The 21,211-nt window shown below is 34.0% G+C and overlaps 2 protein-coding genes across 17 annotated transcripts; both read right to left on the minus strand.

Moving 5' to 3' along the window:
* Positions 1–60: 60 nt before the first annotated feature.
* On the minus strand, positions 61–15,159 carry LOC145739770 (uncharacterized). 16 transcript variants are annotated; one of them, XM_081995130.1, is made up of 23 exons: positions 14,949–15,159; positions 14,629–14,821; positions 13,561–13,792; positions 12,644–12,766; positions 12,411–12,585; positions 12,110–12,358; positions 11,822–12,049; positions 11,360–11,650; positions 10,837–11,062; positions 10,605–10,778; positions 10,402–10,554; positions 10,151–10,337; positions 9,933–10,009; positions 9,792–9,871; positions 9,115–9,324; positions 6,889–6,922; positions 6,456–6,595; positions 5,076–5,235; positions 4,101–4,270; positions 3,592–3,657; positions 2,835–3,536; positions 2,636–2,776; positions 61–2,581 (listed from the first exon to the last, which is right to left on the minus strand). In XM_081995130.1, exons 3-23 carry the CDS (start codon positions 13,758–13,760, stop codon positions 2,510–2,512), a joined length of 3,858 nt encoding a protein of 1,285 aa, XP_081851256.1. In that variant the 5' UTR covers positions 13,761–13,792; positions 14,629–14,821; positions 14,949–15,159; the 3' UTR covers positions 61–2,509. The 16 variants fall into 16 exon arrangements, with proteins under 16 accessions (XP_081851256.1, XP_081851261.1, XP_081851254.1 ...); XM_081995135.1 differs by having other exon boundaries at positions 13,561–13,641; positions 14,949–15,158; XM_081995128.1 differs by having other exon boundaries at positions 13,561–13,816; positions 14,949–15,158.
* A 2,153-nt stretch (positions 15,160–17,312) lies between these two features.
* Positions 17,313–19,356, minus strand: Kat60 (katanin p60). The gene is made up of 5 exons (XM_081995146.1): positions 18,965–19,356; positions 18,546–18,910; positions 18,261–18,490; positions 18,026–18,204; positions 17,313–17,959 (listed from the first exon to the last, which is right to left on the minus strand). Exons 1-5 carry the CDS (start codon positions 19,151–19,153, stop codon positions 17,378–17,380), a joined length of 1,545 nt encoding a protein of 514 aa, XP_081851272.1. The 5' UTR covers positions 19,154–19,356; the 3' UTR covers positions 17,313–17,377.
* Positions 19,357–21,211: the final 1,855 nt, after the last annotated feature.

Genomic DNA, 21,211 nt, shown 5'->3' on the forward strand with positions numbered 1-21,211 from the left:
TATATATACTCTATGACTATTCTGAAAAGGGAAAAATAACAGGAAATAACGAAACTCCAGTTAGAATTCACAATATTTTTTATAGAGCAAGTGGCAGATTAAATACACAATCTTAGTATTCTATTTATCATGATTTTGATTTACAATGTTTCTTTTTATTAAAATGACCCGAGACTATCTAAATCTAGTATTTTAGGTGATGCCAGTGAAATAAAAAAATGTACGTTTTAGCATTATTTGTAATTGAAATTAGCTTAACAAAAACAAATAATAAGTCGTGTTCAGACCCACCGCAAGTTCTCTCACCTTGCTCAATTGCTAGAAAATGTCTTAATTACAAATAACATTGTTCTAGCTAGTATATAAAATTTATTACAAACATTTAATAATTCACATAATATGTCTACAGGGAGCATTTATCGGATGGTTCGGAAATAAATTGAGCTTAGTGATAATTAAAATACAGACGGAAATAATGGAGCTGAGTGTTTCTTAAACAAGTTTTTAACAAGCTAATATAGGAGAATGGATATATTGGTTATTGTATTTTTTTTATATCTTCCTTATTAAATTAATTCACTAACATAATTTCGAAAGTGTTACAGTAATATGTTTAGTAGCAGCAAACAAACAAAACAAAAAGTTTCTTGAGTACTACGGTACTCAAATGTCATGCTCAAAAATAGAAATTCGCATGTCACCCTGAAAAGTATAATTGTGTCCGATCAGACAGGAACACTGTTAAAAACAACCGAATTCAGAAGCAATCCCTGCTCAAATATTATCCATATAAGTTGGTGCCTAGTACCTATAGTACTACCTATAAGCACCTTTTAACATACAATCTTTGCATTTACAATAGAATTACATAGCCACGCCGAGACGTCTACTGTAAGATACAGTGTCCGGGTAAATATATATATTTTTTGAACCCATGCATGCGTTATGGCGTACAAATAAATGCGAGTATTTATTTTTTAATATAAACTTGAAAATTGTTGCAATTGCATGTTTTGGTTTGAATTAGTACACATTGTAATCAAGATATTGTTGCCAGCTTCAATTCACGTTTTGATAGTGGAACCAAAAAATAGAGCATAAGCAGGGTTCAATTATTTACATTACACGGCAGTATACATAGGTAGTATTAATCAGGTAGAGACTATCTAATTCCTTTTTAAATAAATAAAAGGATGATTTTTTGCGATATTTTTATAAATACCTATAACTTATTTTATTTCTTAGAGGTCGAGTATAATAAATATCTTCAAATACTAGCTACTTGGTACACTTATATAAATGATGAATTAAGTTGCATGTATAAAAATACTTGCATAAGTATAGTAGAAAACCACGGCTGTCAATGAATGTCGATTGAACTTGATACAATTTTGAAAGGTATGTAAATGTATCAGAAAAATAATGTTAAAATAGTTATATGGAAACTCTAGATTACCGCGTGCTCTTTATATATAGGTATTCCAGAGTGTTATATCCCATCTATGTACCAAGTTTCAAGTATGCAGTATACAGAAGTAGGTACTAAGCCAGTTCAAACTTTCCTCCCAGAAACATATCGGATTAGAAAAAATAAGTTATAAGCATGAATGTAGTACAAATGTCGATGCTTCAGTTAGAGTCCTGTGATTTCAGCAGGACGGTGCTTCATCCCATCACATTATGTCGCAGTAATGCGAGACATTTTTAAACAAGTCTCTACATTAAAATGAACAGAAAGGACAATTTAAATCACAATATGAACAATAATTGAAACAAAATTTAAGAGTACCTACTTTACGTAAAAAATGTGTCTACATTTGTTTATTTCGATACTTTCCGGCTAGAAAGCTTCAACAGGCATACCTTACATAGAAAAAATGATTATATTGTACCATAAATCGACATAATAACTTAAAAATAGGAAGATCCATACCGTAAACATTATCACTACCAAAAGATAATTGTTATTGGGTTATAGTGATGATTTAGATCTTGACTAGAATTCTTTACATTCTGGGATGAGATTATATCGACAAATAAAAATTACATTATTAATAATTTTACACATCAGGTGTTAACATCAGCGTTACGTAATGCAATGCAATAAAAGTTAAAATTATGGATAAGCGGACATTAAAATTCTTTATAAGCCAACCGACAGTCTTTGGTATTATCTTCACATTCACAGTAAACAGTAACGCGCCAAAGCAGAAGAAGATATGGTCTATCAAGGGGAGGTTAATGCAATTTGGCAATTTTGCTTTGTGGCTTCTCAAAATGAATAAATATAATTTCCTTTTGCGTACAGCAGCAAAACTGCTGAACCAGCCAGTGTACAGAGCGCAGGTCTCGCTCGTATTGTCTTCAGTCTGATAAACTTATATATACTAACCTTAAAAAATATATTGATCTGCGCCTCAGACGTGATGTAATACAAAGCAATTCCAGAGAATCATTATATTTATGATCTACAAGTAGGCACTTTCAAACCATTCATAACAAAACCAAATTAAATGTAAACGGGATTTTCTTGACCGGTCAATAACCGGAACATGGAAGTCGGCATAGTCTTCATTAGAATCTGAAAAAATATTCGACCTGTAATTTCCGCGATGGCAATAACTTACACACTGACTTCTCCTACTGATGTCGCTAACAGATTTACAATTTTTTCATGTGGAACTGCAACAACGCTTTGATTGTTTATTTCAATGATCCTATGACCCACACGAACACCTCCTCGTTCCGCTATACCACCTCGAAGTAAACTGCATATCTAGTATTATGTAAACCATTTAAACAAATATTCTCTAAACATATTTATACAGACTTACCACACCGTTTTGAACGCTGAATCCTAACTGATATTTGGTGTCCGGTCTCTTAATTTTTACTTCAACTACAGGAGCGCAAGGAACTACAGTTAATTTCACTACAGTTTGATTTTTAGAATTCTTGATATAGTTTTGACATGTAGATAGCGGAAGTCCCACGAGGCTGACACCATTTATAGCTATAATTTGATCTCCTATGTTCAGCTGACCGCATCTAGCGGCGGCGCCAGCAGGAGCCAAATTAGCTATAACAACAGTAGGAAGCATCGAACCCCATCCGGACTCTACAATGACCACTCCAAGAATTTCACCTTTTGCTTTTGGTACTACCACTTCTTTTTGCATTTCCTTCTTAGCGAACATTTGCAACTCGTCGCCGAATATCTCTTGGGAATTTAACACTTCTTGATAATCCATTTCTTTAACGAAACTGTGGTCTTCAATTCCATTCGCTTTTAAAAATTCCATGTAAGCTACTTGAAATGCCTGTCCGATAGATTGAGCTATGAACTGAGCTTCTTCACTTTCGAATACGTGGCAAATCATCTTGGGGGTTCTGTTGATTTTAGGGGCGTCTTCGACTTCGTGAGGTGTGAAACGCCTCCTTGCCATCAACACGACTAAATCTCCGATGTCTGCGATGTAAGAAATCGTTCTTAGGGCGTGGTCCATCATAATTTCTTTTAAATCAGTGTTTAAAACCTTTTAAAAATGCAATGCTTTAACGAGAACGAGAATTAAATATTGGAAGTTATACCATTATTTTTTCGGTAGAAATGAAGAGATCCACCTCGGTGCTAGGCTGGGTTTCTCCGTCTGGAGCCTAAGACACGAATAAATAAGTATTTTTTAATATTTTAACAAAGTTATCTTACCAAAGCCTATATGCGTTCCAAAGCAGCGATGAAAAAAAAATGCTTTGTTAGTTAATAAATAATATTAGATGTATTATTTCAAATAATGAAAAGTTATGCTAATGAGCTAAGGATTCCTCACCTTGAGTCTTATTTAAGTATATGGTAGTTATTTAATACCTTTAGATATTATATATGCTTTATCTAATAACCAGATGGAACATACCAGGAGAGCGTGTCAAAGGCGGCTCGCAAGTGTAAAAACTTATATTAATTTTAACCCTTCCGAGTGAAACAACTTATACTGGGCGTATTATAAATATATGTACGTCAATACAAGCCGCCCTTGTGTTCCTTTACCGCGTAAAACATATCAATACTGCATTAAGAACCACTGACATCAAAAACAGACCTTAATCTTAGTAACAGCTACTTCGACCATGTTTTTCTTGAATTTTTTCCGCCGTTTCCTACCACCTTCTTCGTCGACCTCGACAGAACCCAGGAAAAGCAAACGAAACACCGTGCCTGATGCTCCACCACCACCGAACGGGTTCTCATTGAAAAACGGTGATGGATCATCTAGAGAAATGTTTTATAACCATTGATTTTCCTTTATCTTTAAGATTATACATTTTTAGGTAAAAGTTAAAAAAAAAAACAAAACAAAAAGTATTACTATCTATTATGCTAGTCGCAATACACATAGTATTCTCGATTATTTAGAAGTGAGCAGATATTTTATTAGCAACTAGAGAAGATTAGAAATTGTGGGAGCTATAAAACCAAATGAAATACTACTACTTGTACATTGGCTTCCGATACGAACTTCCTGCCTAAAAGTTCGAAGAGTCATGCCGGTAACTACCAGAAAAAAGCTATTGAAAACACTCATTTTTATGATTTCCGTCTGACTTGTTTTTAAACACTAACAAACAAACAATTTTATGATTCTATTACATTTTAAAAATAAATGGTTTTTTTTTTTCACATACTTAAAAAGTGACGTATACTAGAAAATGTTACTCTCAATTCAAACAATTCATCAGAAAATAAAAGGTTGTTCTTGTGAATTAAGATTAAATTAAAATTAAATGCTCGTAAAATATTTTGTAACAATCGCTCTATTCAACCACTGAACCGCCTTAATGAACAACTTACTGATTTTTGTCTCTAGTTTTTTCCGATTAGCTCAAGTAAGATTACCGAGATAAAAGCAATACAGTTTTAGTACGAAGTCAATCTTAATGTAGGTAAAGCCTCGGCTTGCAATAGCCTGCTAGTTTTAACAAGACACGTTTCCGATAACAATTTACTAAATCCAACCAGGTATCTAATCCCAAACAAACCTATTACCTAAAAATTTCCACAAGCAACAAACGCTTACCATCGTTAATTATTGGTAACGGTTGCTTCAAATGAATAACGGGTTTAACAATGCTGATTTCATTGTCTGCGGGTTCATTTTCATTCTCGTGAACACTTTGTGGACAATTAAATGTTGCATATTGGGGTTCGAGTGACTGAATCGCTTCGTTTGGTGCCTCCTGGAATTTTTTTTTAGTCGAGAAAAGCTGCTGTTTTGAAAAATTAAAGCTCATAATACGTATCAAGAGTTTAAATGTAGGTAGCTGTTTATTTACATGCTGCAAAAACCACCTTGTAGATCCAAAACGTACTCATTTGCAGTAACTGATTTAAATTAGTACACCAACAGGTAAGATGGTTGATACAGCATGTGCTCCTATGGTGGAAATATATTATACTAAAGACGAGTAAATGCTACAATGAAAAAAGTGGTGTACAAATAAAAATAAGAAAATACATCCAGGATGTGCTACACAGTAGGTGGAATCAAATCTATTGAAAAAGTGCACTTCAGTTGTCTAAACTAGTATAAAATTTAGTTGCAACATTTAAGCCAGCCGCTTTAAAAACAAGAAAAAATGCACTTTATCCAGTGATATAAGACAGTTAAATCACATAATAAGAAGGCTCTACCACCAAGAGAAAACTCAATAAGCGTGCATTTAGGCTGTGACGCTGTTACAGAGTAGAGAGGAAATAAAGGAAATTTAAGATTTAAGAAATAAACAACAAATATATGACAGCGAGGGTCAGTTTTGTTTCAGTAAGCTAAATAAAATAGCAGCAAACAATATGAAAAAATAAAATGTTTATTCTAAAAAATGCTTCCTTTTCTCATTAAATTAGTATACAATTAAAACTTACATTAAAAAAATTAATGTATGTGTCAAAAAAACAATATAAAATTTTCAAAAAAATTCAGACCAAATATAATATTCACTACTGTTGGAATCCAATATTTCCAACTTTACTCTGCTTTCGGGGTTTCTGTCTAGGTCGAGGAAGGGGCAAACGTACACGAACAGTTTATAAAATGATTTAATGCAATATCATGATTACACTTAGCTTCTAACATCAAAATAGTAACCATCCATATTGGAATTACCGTTGATCGCATGCGGCTGTTGTTGTAGTAGTAGTATCTTACAAGTAGTAGAAGTATATTTAAACAAGTTCCAGCAGATATCAATTATATAGAAGTTCAATTTAAAACAACTTTAAATATGAATATAAACCAACTTTAACACTCAGCATGTGCACAGATTCGCTCAATTTGTAAAAAATGTCTGGCGCAGAGCGCATGCCTATTTACACATATTAACAATTTAGTAGCCACACAAGATAAAGCTATTGGCTTCAGTTTATTAATGGTAACTATAACGACTAGCAGAGATCTTACCTTTATCCGTGACACAGCCTCTTCAGCTTGCATCATTCTTGTAGTTTTCGTAGGCTGTCCTTCACATACTAATTGAGTTGATCCCAAATACCGTGCCCGAAATAAAACTCCTTCTATTAAAACTGAACGTTGAATTACATCTGCAACAATAAACATTCCGTGCAAGAACAATCCACTTACATGACATTTAAAATGAGTTAAGGATCAAAACCACTAATAATCTATAACTTGGAAAAGTGATGTTCAAAAGTGGGTTTATATAACCAATTTGTTTAGTTGAAAATGACAAACAATAACGTTAAAAGTTTGTGTGACTTTGTATGAAAAAAATCTGGTGTCGGGCTAAAATTTCGACTTACCGCGAATTTCCAAACGCAAGTGCGAAAACAAATTACTTGAATTAAACTAATTATTAACAAAGTATACATCTTACCTTCTTTACTCCGTCCTTTCTTTTTCTCTTTGTCCTGCAAGTGAGTAAATAATTAATTAAACACTGTCTCCTTTTTATGACTTTTGCTTAATAATTGATTGCTACAAATTTGGCATACAATGCGTCCAGTTATATTGCTGCTCAAAACTACTTATAACATAAGGAAGAAAAATGTATATACACATAAACAAACATTCTTGATGTGCATAAATATATGAGGTGGTTGAAATCTGCCAATCAACACGAGTTTAGAAATTTCGCTCAACTTTAGGACCTGCGCAGGTGAGAACAATTTTTGATGTTATTTGACAAGCCAAATTCAAATCTGTCATCCGTTTGTCAATATTGATTTCTCGCGGTTGAATAATTATTTAGGGTGAGTACTTTCACTCAATTTCCATAGAAACAGGGAAATCTGACGCTACTATTGGTCAATTCCGTCATTTCTATAGGTATGATTCTAAGAATAAATTAACGGCCCTTAATTTATTTTCTTTAAAACTTAGTAATAAGTAAGCATAGTATTATTTTGCTTTTTGTACTGAAAAATTGTTAGACACAAGCGATGAACAAGGGGAACGGCTACACCAAAATATGGCAAAAATCGAGAACAGATTTTGGGACGGTAGTATGGAAAATCGTTTTTCCTATTGTTAGTTGCATTTAAGGAAAATTAACTCACATCGAAAAGGCTATGCGGTTTCAATATATCCATATTTATTGCCTATACTGTATTATTTTAAGTGTTTTTCATTGAAAAAACTTTTTTAAAAAATGTGTAATTAAACACTTAAATGCTTGACATTCTGCTATTGCTCATCTTCCCAATTATAAAAATTTCTTAAAGATATTTTGAGAATTGTTCGCTTAGAGTTAATTATGTGTGCCTTGCAAAAATGTCTCTAGATCATGCAAAAGCATATTACGTACAAAATTGACCAAGAAAAGAACTCATAATCGCAATTTTCATAAGATAATGCACGGTTGTGGTCGGGGGTCCAGTACGATTCGGCGACAGATTCTATATTTATACTAGAAAGCATGAATAGACAACTATTTTTAAAAAAATAGCCAATATTGGTGGCACCGAAACGGCATCTGCGAACCGGATGGCACGAATCAGTTGTTTTATAAATACTATTCTACAGTGCGTTTTTTTTAACGCGCAACATAGGATTTCACGTGTTAAATTTTTAAGCCCATGTTAGACCATGTTATTTTGGAACTACAAGTATAAAACTTGACGGGTGGCTGTTTCGTACCCTGAAGCTTAAGTAAGTTTACCAATTCGGCCTAAAAAGTGTTAAAAAGCTTGCAAAAAATCATCTTTTTTCGAAAAGGTTTTATCGTTTCATACTGCCTGTATGCATTGTTGTTCTTTGTTGTTTTTGATACTGGCACGGCAGGTAGCAGGTAAAATTTGGCGTAGAAAGTAAAACAGGGTGATCATTAACTTTATATCAAGAAAGTTAAGAACAAAAGAAGTATTTTTATAAGTGAATTGTTCAAAGTGACCTCCGTTTGAAGCCAAACAGTATTCCAAACGATCATAAAATGCCCTTTTGACATTCAAAAGATGTCGGGTCGTGATGCAGTCAAAATATGTCACTTTACCTGCTACCTGCCCTGCCAGTATAAAAACAACAAGGAACAACAATGCATACAGGGCGTATGGAACGATAAAATCTTTTCGAAAAAAAATGATTTTTTTTCCAGTTTTTAATCACTTTTTAGACCAAATTGGTAGACTTACTTAAGCTTCAGGGTACTAAAGACACAGCAGTCAAGTTATAGACTTGCAGTTCCAAAATAAAATGGTCTAACATGGGCTTAAAAATTTAACACGTAAAATCCTATGTTGCGCGTTAAAAAAAACGCACTGTATAACCAGAGTACCAAGACTAGTCAGACAATACAACCTAACCTAACCATAAAGAGATACTCTATATCTAATAGAATTTAAAAATAACTCAAAAATTAAAATAAAAAACATGTACAACACCTTTTAAGTCGTTTTTATTATTAGGCCGCAAATCAACGAGTACCGAATAGTACCACCCCGCGTGTTAGATGTAAATTATAGAAAGCCCAAACTCTAACTATTTTCTATTTATGTCAGTAGTTTTCCCTGAAAGTTTCTGATGGTTTGAAATGCCGATAATTTCCAATTTTACTTAATCTTAACTTTCAGTGAAAAATAACTGATAGTACATGCCAGTTTCACACCTTTTTAGTATTAATTGAAGACACTGATCCTTTTTGACTTTGAGGTGATTGGCTATTGTCAGACACGGCCGAAGGAGATTGAGGCGGGGAAATATGAATATCGGACGCTACTAAAGGAACGGAGCTTTCATCAAGCGAAATGAGCACTTGTTTTGGATTGGGATGGCCAATTTGCGGCAATATTGTTCGACTTTTAGGTTTTCTCCAATCCTGGTAATACAAACAACATCAAATTTAAAATCATGCTTTAAAGTACTGTACCTACATACAATACAATCTATATAGGCCATGAACCTCTCTTATCATAATAATTACTCAAATAACTAGTACTTATTATAAAAAGCTCAATTTAGACCAACATTTAGAGGATATATGATTATTAGAACCACCTCTAAATTACTGATGTTGATATAGCTACCGAGTAATCAAAATAGATATAAGTTCTATTTAATAAATACGCTAGAATGAAAAACACTACAACACTACACGTCAAAGAAAAGTCCAAAAACCTAACAAAAAATTTTAAATTTAATTCATGCAATATTCAGAAAAATGAAAACATCTAAACTGTTCCGGTAGTATTAACAAATAGAACGCTAATTGAAACTTTGTTTCTTTATACCACCCCATTTAGACAAATATATATTACTGTATAGCTATATAAGACAATAACTTACCTTCTCATCGTAAAAACCCTGGTCGTCAGTTCTCTGTTGACCCAAAAGTCTATCAGTCTCCAAGTCAGTGTCATTTTCTTCTACATGAACGAGAAATTGATAAGGTTTTTCCGGTTATTTAGAAACTTTTAAAATAATTACCATCCTCCGGACCACTATTAGTGCATTTTCGCTCGGAATCGGCACTCGTAGTGGAAATGCCTCTTTGCCTAAAATGGCTGAAAAAAATTATAACCACCATTACCATTATGTCAATTAAAGTATTCTATTATATGTTAATGCGGTAAAATCTAAGTGTTTAGGAAATTTGTGACACATAATAAATTTATGTAGAAAAAACGTGAAGCTAAAGTACTTACCTAGGAACCCACACAGGACTGGTGCCATTTTCTTCACATTCTTCCCCTGAATGCCTTTGCAACGGAAGCGTTTTAGTTCTTTGAAGCGTCAGCCGAATATCTTTTATAGCAGCTTCAACATCGTTATTTTTTTCAGTTCCCGGAACCATTCGATGAGGGGCAGGTGCCGGAGGAGGCGGAGTTTTTTCTATTCCGAAAAAATGTCAATGACAACTCCATTTGAAAAAAACGTTCTCATATATTAATCATACCTAGAGAGTCGGTCTGTGAGAGTGTTAAAGGTTCTTCAATGCTATTTACACAATTATTACTAATATCTGTCGCAGATTTCGAGAAGCACTCCACTTGTGTGTCCCCCACGCCGTTCTCGCTAGGATTACTTATCGACTTAATTTTACACACCCCTGAATAAGACAATTAAAATTTCAGAAATTAAAAGTAGAGTAAAATGTACCTTGATTTATTTCTCTTTCGATTTCAGTTATTTGCTTTTTCATAAGGATGACGGTAGGATTATTATTATCGGTGTCACTAGCGTGTCCTGACGATAAACCATCTTCCAAAACGGGCATGCTCGAGTATAGCCTTAAACCATCGCCGCCGGGCACCGTCAAATCGGTGTTTGAACCTAAAGTCAGATCCCGTCAGATCCCGTTATATAAAATTTGCTAAGTTTTGTAACTTGCCCAAAAAACCACTTGAAGGCGCAAGGTCATTCTCCATGAGCATTAAAGACACTTCACTATCCAAGTCACCACAGTTCGAGTCACAGTCGGTGGTTTCTGGAGATAAAGTAAAATTTCGACTGTGACCCACTTGTAAACCAACCTCAGTTTCACCTAGATCTCCGCTAGAACCAGTACCGATGGACAAATCAAGAAAATTATTTTCGTGTTCTGGGCAATCATGATCCTGAAACGAAACACACCACATTCCACAGACCTTCATTAAATTATAAGCAAACATGCACAAAATGTTTCAGCCAATGTTTTTCAATTCTAATATTAAAATTTTCACTCAAAAACTAAATTGCCTGCACGCAAAAAGTTCACATCAAAGCCAAAAACCGTTAATAAACAGGAAAAATAAAACCAGTCAGTTGTCTGTTGTCTCCAATCAATTAAAAGTTTTTCATGCAACTGAAACTTTCCTTAGAAAAATATGCATTCAAATATGGAGTAATATCCGCGAATAATGCGATAATCCTACCTGCAGGGAGACATTGGATAATGGAAAACATTTCGTTGTTGAATCAATTCGCATGCAAAAATCAGGTTCACTGCCGAGACCTTTAGCTAATCTTTTTCCTACATATGAATTTCCAGATTCACTTGCCTGCCTTCTTAATTCGTATTCTAAATCCTGGAATTCGCTTCCTAATCTATTTTCTTCTTCTGGTGGACATTTAAAAAATTCCTCTAATACTTTTCTTGTTTCAGAGAACTCGTATAAATAATCGAATGTAGTATTTGTTGGCGGCGGGGAAGTGTTTCGCTTCTGCTTTAAATATAAATTTGACATTTAGGAAATTTGAAAATCAAGACAAAAAAAAAACAGATAAGCATGCAAAAAAGTATTAATCAGAAAATTTAAAACTCCAGAATGAATCGCTTCAACGGAAGTAATTACCAAACTAAACTATTCAACTGACGCACTAATAACCAAACTTACATTGTAAGAGTTATTTTCGGCGTTATTTATATTATGCTCTCTCTCACTCAGGCTAGGACTAGTCACAACTCTCTGAGGAAACCCTGGCCGTGGAGGATACACGCTTGGAGAAGCAAGTAAACTTTGAGCGCTAGGCAACTGTAGATGAGGACTATTGAGCCCTGTTTGCCTCGGACCATATCTTTTAGGTGAACCTTCATAAACTGCTATCGGCAAACTGCCAATTACCTATATAGAGACATTTACTGTGAAAATAATACCTGCCTGGTGCGGATAGTTCGTAATTACCTTGGCTACTTTATCACTATCGATATTATTTGAATCATATGTGTGATTGCCAGTAAAACCACTTGATTCAGGTTTATTATGTTCTTTCCAGCTCTCACCAATGTCATCAAAAACAACAATTTCTTCTGGAAAAGCCATGCCAGTAGAACTTTCTTTCAGAGGACTGTTTGATTCTTTTCCATGAATCATTGGATGCACTTCTGATGTCAACATCATTTCAGTGAATTCCCGATGGTGATCATTTGCAATCTAAAAAATGTCCTCAATTAGGTTTAAAAAGCTACAAATACACTACAGAGACCTTTTTAGCTTCATTGCTGTTGCCATGAAACTCCCACACACTCTGCTGCTTCATTGAAGATCTTTGCATTCTCCTCTCACCATCATCACTTAAATACTGACTGCTCCTTGACTTTCTGACTGCTTTTATTCTACTTTGCGAATATAATTCTCTTCCACCTGCTATTTCAATTATCCTTAAATTTGCCAGATCACTTTGCAAACATACACCAAAGTCAAAACGTTCTATTTTACCTAGAATCTCTTAACTTATAAGTTCCACTAGACGATTTTTGATCTGATATACATTCATCATCAGGTGAGTATCTGGAAAAGCTCTCATCTCTACTAATATTACAGGAACTATCTGCGATCCACCTGGAATAATTTTATCTCAGATTCAAAATTTTTGAATCTAGGTGATTCATGAATAATAGTGCAGACTGTCTCTTTATCTTTTTTTACTACAGAACCTGCTGTATATAAACCAACAAAAAATAAGAAATACAAACTGCTAGCTGCTAGGCTACAAATATAGGAATTACAGGGGGTTGGTATTCATTACAAATTAGTAATATCTTATGCAATTATGACTGGAAACAAATTTCATTGTTTGAGCAAGTTCTATTACCTATCTTAGTGGTTAATTAATTACACAAGAAATATAATACCTATTTTGGTCATAGTATTAACCTGAGATTTAAGCTGTAGTAAAATAGGCCAACACCAAAATATGTATATAGTTTTGTGGTCTGGTTCAGTAGAACCTACGGTACAAAGTTGTTACATTACAAACATACAAGGTGTTGAAGTTTGAATAAAAAATAAGAAAAAACTAAAGACCAGTTTTTACATACATGAGAAAAAAACAATGGATTAGCAATATCCTTAAATCCCAAGAAACAAGCAGTACCATACCATTTTGTGTTTGAATAAAATTGTATTGATTAATAAACATATTTCATATTTTATTATTCAGTCAGGTACCTACATAATCATGAGTTTTCATTTTTAATTCAAAAACTAAACATTGTACCTTAAAGTAACACAGAAGCTCTTTCTTTCTAAATTGAATGAAAAATTCAGAACTGATTTGAGTTTTATAAAAACCTACTGACATACCATTTAAAAATTATATTGCATAATTGATCCCTCAGGATAAAAAAACTCACCCCTCAGTCACATCCTGTAGATTCATTACAATGGTGTTAATAGGGGTAGTCTCAACACATTCATGCTCATTGGAAGAAGTCCTGATGATTGGATTCAAATTAATATCACTCCTAGGTCTGCATTTGGGAAATAACTTGCTGATTTGTTCTGTATTATCACTGACATCAATATTATCCAAGGGTAGAGTCAAACTGGTCATTTCTGATTATATTGCTCCCATGGTTTTAATATCTACATATTTATTTAGGTTCATACCTATTCGCAAATATTTCAAAATTATTTTTGATGACTAGTTTATAAAGGCATTAATTGTAAAGTGTAAATTCTTTGCACCCTCTACCCATAAAAAATATAAAAATTTGGAATGTTTTTGATTGAGAATATTTTGAGATTCAGATGTAAAGTGTCAACTATGTCAACCACGCCGTGCACGCTCATTGACATTCGATTTTGACAGATGACAATTGACCTTTTCTTTTTGTCTATTTATTTATTGAATTCCTATGTATTATAAATCGTATAAGTATAAATTAGAATTATGAATCACACTGCACACATAAATAAATTTGTAGTGTGTAGTGTGCACATAACAATCATAACGTCGCAGTTGTCACTAATCACAAGCCAATTTAATGCCGATAACTTTTTTGTAAACAGTTTTGACCATTAATAACTATTACATTAATGTGATTTATTGGGTTACTCACTGGTTATGCTATCTGTTGAACCTGAACAATAACCAGCAATAACTATAGTTTTAACTACCATGGATTTAGTATTCCCATTAAAATGGGCTAATGTCATGACACTCACACAGTAAATGATCCAACAATTTTTTTTTCTTTACTGGATTGCATTCACATCAAACATAACAGGGGGTTTTTCAACTGTGATTATTTGATTGTACAACCGGGATAAAAATATTCATGTAGTATAAAAACTATTCAGTTTGTCTTAATATAGGATCTACATATCCAAACAGGTATCCTAACTCTGTGACGAGTTCGAAATATTTGTTAGAAAAAAATTACTGTTCAAACTGCAATATAAAATAAATATGCACTCACCTGTGACGACTTCCGATGCTGAAAATTATGCACTCAGATGTTAGCAACAAACTAACATTTTTCTAATTTGGCTTTTGTTGCAAAACCACACTAACCAGCAAGTCCATTATTTCATTGAGATCAATATTCTTGTATTTCTTGTGGAGCGAAAAACGCAGAAATAGTCGTATATTTCTTCAGTAAATGACGCGCACTACAATAATATTAATCTTATTTTAGTACAATACAATCCTAAGTATATTGCTTATATGGTGGTGATCGCTTACTGATACTGAATTGTTTCTCATCTAGTATACTAGAGTCAAGCAAAATATACGTACGAGTCATGTCCACCAAAAATCAATATTCCAACAGAAAAGAGAGAACAAATACCATATTATTAAAGGGCGTATCGAGTGGAAAGTTTGGCAACGACTGCCACACACATAATATTTACTTACATAACCGAAGTACTTAGATATGATAAAAAATAATCCAAAATTTGAAAATCTTTTCGAAAAAACAGACGTCATGCGTCGATTTTCGCGACATCGCAATGTTTGGTTGTCCTACGAAATTTTCCCTTATCAACGCATGCTTAAACAGTAGCGTACACAGAATGCAATGACCTTTCTCTTTAAACTACCCTACTGCTATATCTATCTTTTTTCTTTCTGTATGTAGGTATACCAATAATTGGGCATTACTTCTGTTATTTCAACTTTCTTTAGATACTATAAAAAAATCTTTCTTTATTTTAGGATCAAATAACAATATCTGTCTCTAAATACAATTTACAGTTCTACAGTGGTGTCGTGTTTGTGTTGTTTTAAATATTAATAGAGTTAGCAAAAATGTATAAATATTCCAAAATTAAAATACTGAAAGAAAAACTTTACAAAACAGATAATTTTCTATCCTAGATATTATTATACAGGAGCAAAATACTAAAAGTAGAAAAAGACGATTATTGCGCTGAGCTGAAAAGATTATCCAGCTGAGTGGAGCACAATTATCGCATATTCTAAATACTCTTGTATAACATATACCTACTTTTTGTTTTTTTTTCAAGCATAGTGCCACTATTACTTTCGCCTAAACGTCAACAAACTGAAAATATCAATGCCACGGAAACTCGTTCATCGTTTGTCAAAAATGACATTAGCAGGTAATGCCAAGTGTACACGGAGAAGAACACAGGGTAGTTGAGAAAAAAGCGTATGCTACGTGCAAATTGTTTATTGATCCTTTGTGAACCGGTTTCGGCATTTTAGGCCATCATCAGCACTCAAATCTGCCGATAGAGAAACAAGGGACAGCTCAAAGAGGTATACTTGCTGTTTATAGGTTGGAAAAGAAAGTAAAATGCCAATGTTACACACTAACTGACAGCTAACAAATATGGAAAACATTCCGCGGCACTGTTTCTTGACATACAAAAAGCTTTCGACACCACATGGCACAATGGCATCCTGATGAAATTACAATGCCCTCCTTATCTTCTAAGTGTGTTGGCTAGCTTCCTATCCAATAGACAGTTAAAAGTAAAAATTCGAGATTCATATTCTTTCGTGTTTCAAACAGAGCAGGGTGTTCCACAAGGTTCGCCCCTTTCTCCTCCACTGTTCAACCTGTATTGCCATGACATCTATCACCAAGCAAGAAGACTCCCAGACGTTATTGACAAATCATCATATATTCTACAATTTGCTGACGACACGGCCCTAGTAACTCACAGCTATTCTCTCCAGAATACAGTGGCAAAACTACAACAATTACTGGATTGCATCGTTCAATGGACCCAACAATGGAGAATAAAACTAAACCCCACAAAAACCCAGTTTAATCATTTTTCATCATAGAATTTCAATCTCCTCTCCAAAAGTTAAGATATATAACCTTGATATTACACCGTCATCTCAAGTCAAATACCTGGGAATAAGCATAGATTCAAAACTGAATTTCAAACAGCAAGCCGCTAGCGCTAAAGCCAAGGCCGTAAGCAGAGCCAAACATTTCAGACAGTTGACATACAAAGATGAAGGAATAAGCACCCAGGCAGCAAAAAGTATTTATAAATTGATTTGCCGTCCCATGCTGGAATATGGCCATGTCCTCTACTGGAATTCCAGGAGTAGTACCACCAAAATTTTGGAAGTTGCTGAAAGGCAATGTCTGAGGATAGTCACAAAGATCAGACACCCACGAAATCCAATGCACCACCCTTCCAACGAATTATTGTACCAGAGGACTGGGATCATCCCCATCGTGAAGCGTCTGCATCAACTAAGCACCTCATATGCACACCAACCCCACAACATAGCAATTATGCAGAACCTAATTATTCAACAGGAACCGGATGCCAGAACTAAAAGAAAATACCCTGAAGTAACCTTAATGGAAAAAATCATTGCTACAAAAAATACACCAATAAACAACTGAAATGAAGAACCAAGTCCCAAAACCTACTTAAAATTTGTAAATTGAACCATTACTGTTAAGTTAGAACTAGTTACTCAAAAAAACATGTTTTTTTTTTTTTTTTGTATCACCTTGCAATATGCAGGAAAATGTTGAGTTTGGTATAAATTAAGTTAATAAAATTTTTGTATTCGGGCAGGAAGACCCCGGTCGTTAGCCCTTTGACAGTTGTCAATAAAGTATGTTTGTTGTTGTTTAAGACTACTTGAAAAAAATTTCTTAAAAGTCATAAAGCAAAAAAAGTTAAGTTTATTAAATCACTTGACAGTAATAAATGATTTGTGGTCTATCATGAAGATCCAAATTCATTCATCCATTTATCATACTTGTCTAAATCTTCCTTTGAGACACTTTTATTATTCTTTGCAATTGCTTCTTCAAAATCCTGCATAGTAACGGGGAGGTCCAGTTCTTCTTTCGGTAGCTGTCTAATTTGATCTGGCTTCAATCCACATATCTTTCTTCGCATGGACATCATAGATGCATCTCTACAGACATTAGTTACATCAGCTCCAGAATATCCATCTAGCTTTCGGGCTATGATTGTCAAATTAACGTTTGGGTCAAGTTTTACTTCTCTGAGATTGATTTTAAGAAGAGCTTCTCTGCCTGGTAACGTGGGTAGGGGAATATAAATTCGTTTTTCTAGTCTTCTCCTTAGAGCTTCATCTATATCCCATGGAAAATTGGTGGCTGCAAGAACCATTACAATTTTACCTGGCTCATCATTGTTTGCAGTAATTCCATCCATTTGCACCAATAATTCTGATTTAACTCTCCGGGATGCTTCATGCTCTGATTCTGAACCTCTTCGAGAACATAATGAATCTATTTCGTCAATAAAAATGGTACTGGGAGCATAAAACCTTGCCTATTATTGGGAACAAAATAGAAAAAATCAAATCAAATTTTATTAAAGATTACAAAGGACACACACCATTTCAAAAAGTAAGCGGACCATCTTTTCTGACTCACCCCTATATTTAGAGGTTAAAGTTGAGGATGATACATTAAAAAATGTTGTACCACACTCAGTTGCCACAGCTTTAGCTAACATAGTTTTGCCAGTTCCTGGAGGCCCAACCATTAAAACCCCTTTCCAAGGTCTTCTTATTCCTAAATACATAATTTAAGATAAACTTAAAATAACTTTCTTATTTAAAGTGAATTACCAGTGAAAAATTCTGGCATCCACATAGGCAAAACTACAGCCTCTTCTAAAAGCCTTTTGGCTTCTTGTAAGTCTGCAATATCATCCCATCTGATATTTGGGTTTTTCTGAACAATATCTCTTTCCAGAACATCAGCTAATTCACGCTCCATTCCATTGCATTCAAACTTTTTTTCTTCAGGTTCTTCTTTAGTTTCATTTTTTACATCTGTATCAGTGCCTTCTGTGTTTCTACAATTCCTATGTAATTTAATGAACTGATACATTGCTATAGTTAGTATGTCACCTTTCAGACTTAGAACTGGAAGGCCTTTCTTCTTTCTTGGTGATTTTATTAAATGTTTTCTGAATATCTGATCTGCGGGATGTATTAGAAGAGCTTGCCCTTGTATTCATTTGCCCTTTCTTAACATCAGACCTTCGGCTATTCACAGGCTTAGCTTTTGGTCTTGTTAAGCTTCCATGATCAACTGGAGTAGGAGCAGGCCATACATCTGGATCACTTGGAATATTGAAATGATTTAAATCTGGTGGTAAATCTCGCCTACGCACTCCAATAGGAATATCCCCACTGCATTCGGTTTGTAAAGTGTCTAAAATAACTTTCAGATCTTTCAGTTCTTGATATTCTTTGCTCACTAGCAATTGCATCTGTAAGATGTTGTTGAAAGTAAGAAATATTAACAGATCTCTAATGCTACTTACTTGTTGCCATTTGCCTTTCCTTATTGGATCAGAAATTTGTAATATAAATTTTGACAACAGTTGAAGGGACCCCTGATAATAAATGATTGCATTTTCATAATTGGACAAGGCAGCTAATTCTCGTGCTAGGGCCACATTATCACAGATTTCCTTCACGCTTCCATTTTCACCTCCATCTATGGTTGCCATACTATCTGTTTTGTATTTGTATATTTCCTTAGTAATACTAATTCATCACAACTATACAACAGAAACTATGCAAGTAAAAAATAAGAAGTACAACTATAATACAAAATAGTCAAACCAGAGTATAAACCAAAATTTTTAATTTTTAATCAAGCCAAAACAAGTTAATACATAGTTCCGCCGCAAAACTCACAACCTGGCAACCAATGAATAAAAAAATATAGCAGGAAGAAGCAATAGCAATCAAAGAGGGGGACAAAAATCGTTCAGTATGGCGGCCGTAAACTGTCAGAAAATTACTGACGCCCACTATTAACAAATCCACTCGTCTATATAACAATAAGTCAATTAATTTAAGTTTGCAAAAATTAACTTTTAACGGACCGAAAAGCAAAACAAACAAAAAAAACAAATCTGTGCGGTTTTTAGCTAATTTCACATATCACCAAATATAAACAAAACTGTTTGACGACTAACTTGAAAGTTTCAAATTCAATTGCGCAGTAGGCGAATGTGGGGACAAAGATGGCGACTTCCGTCTTGGTCGCTTAATGCACAAACGGCGTATATTGTTACCTCCTGATACTTGTTCCTTTTACTCGAAGCTGTCAAAACTGTCAATAGTGTCAATCTGTCTTCAATTAGTTTTAGTTTTTTATTTTAAGTTTTTATAAAAAATGCCTGAGCAAGAAACTTTCAGATTTACGTGTAGTTGATTTAAAACTAGAGCTGAAAGACGGGGGTTGGATAAAAATGCCGTAAAAATCTCACTTATCCAGAGACTCAGAAAAGTAAGAATTTTAATAGCTTCTGGATTTTCTATAGTTTATTTTTTGGATTCCTTTGACTTTGCTTGGTCTGTTTTAAGTGAAAGGAGGTTTATAATATTAAACTAACCTGTGAAATCTTTATGTACTTCAGTATGAAATAAATATTTGGTACCATATTAAAAAGCAGTGAATATTGGCATTAATAAGAATAATTTTCTACTTGCTAGCTACCTAGTCAAAAAGCTATTTCAAAAAGTCAAAATCAATTTAATCTGGGTATAAAATTATGACATTATTTTAGTCATTAAAAGATAATGGTGTTTATCCAGATGACTATTCTTTTGATGTGGCAAATTCTAAAAAAAGCAATAGTAAGTAGTTATAGTAAATATGCAGCCAAAAATTTAGGATAGGGAGAAAATCATCTGATGAGAGCCACTATTTAGAACTTCTTGATAGGAATCAAGCAGAGAGTAAAAGTTCTTCAAAACAACAACCTAATACTTTGTCAAAAGAAGATTCAAATGTAGTTTCTGGGAACACAAACCTGCGGAACCTGTGCTCGTCAACCGGATTGGTCCAAATTCGGGTTGCTGACATATTTGACAGTTGCCTTACTTTTCGGTTTCGGTAAAAAGTTAAATTTATCCCAACTTTATCGCCGAACGGTCAGGAAAAATAATACCGTTAAGGTTATTACTTGAACTGGAAAATAAATGCAGTTAAATAATTTGTAATTGTAAATGCACCAATGAAAAATGATATTCCGTGATTTCCATTCGGACGATCAGTGGAAAATTGCAGAATTGAAGAAAAATTGTTTAATGCGATAACTGACAATACATGTGTCATTCTGTCTTGCGGAGAGTCCAGTCAGAGCAGATGTGATTAAAAACAACTTTGGTAGGAAGAGTCCATCTCTCTCTAATTCGCTTTCTCTTTTCAACTGTCTCTTGTTAAATAGCTATTCTTTGGTTAAATGTTGTCGTTTAATTCTGTGGGTAAATGTCAACTTCAGGTCACCAAATGGGTGAAGTACAAACTGTCACTACTGATTATACCACTATTATCAGTCCCAGGATAGTTATATTGTTACCAAACTACATGTTACCAGTTACCTACCACCTACCATAGGGAGGTACATACTAATCGCAACAGTGAACACTACCTACTTGCCTGAGTTCTTTAAGCTCAAGTATATTCGAAGCCACACGAGGATTTCTTCAATCGTATATTCAATATTGTATATTAGCAGAAGTAGGAAATATTGTAGAATCCTTTGATGTTTATA

The sequence above is a fragment of the Ips typographus genome, unplaced genomic scaffold, assembly GCF_016097725.1.
Source record: "Ips typographus isolate SLU unplaced genomic scaffold, UJ_Ityp_2.0 IpsContig35_part1, whole genome shotgun sequence".
Taxonomy (NCBI): Eukaryota; Metazoa; Arthropoda; class Insecta; order Coleoptera; family Curculionidae; genus Ips; species Ips typographus.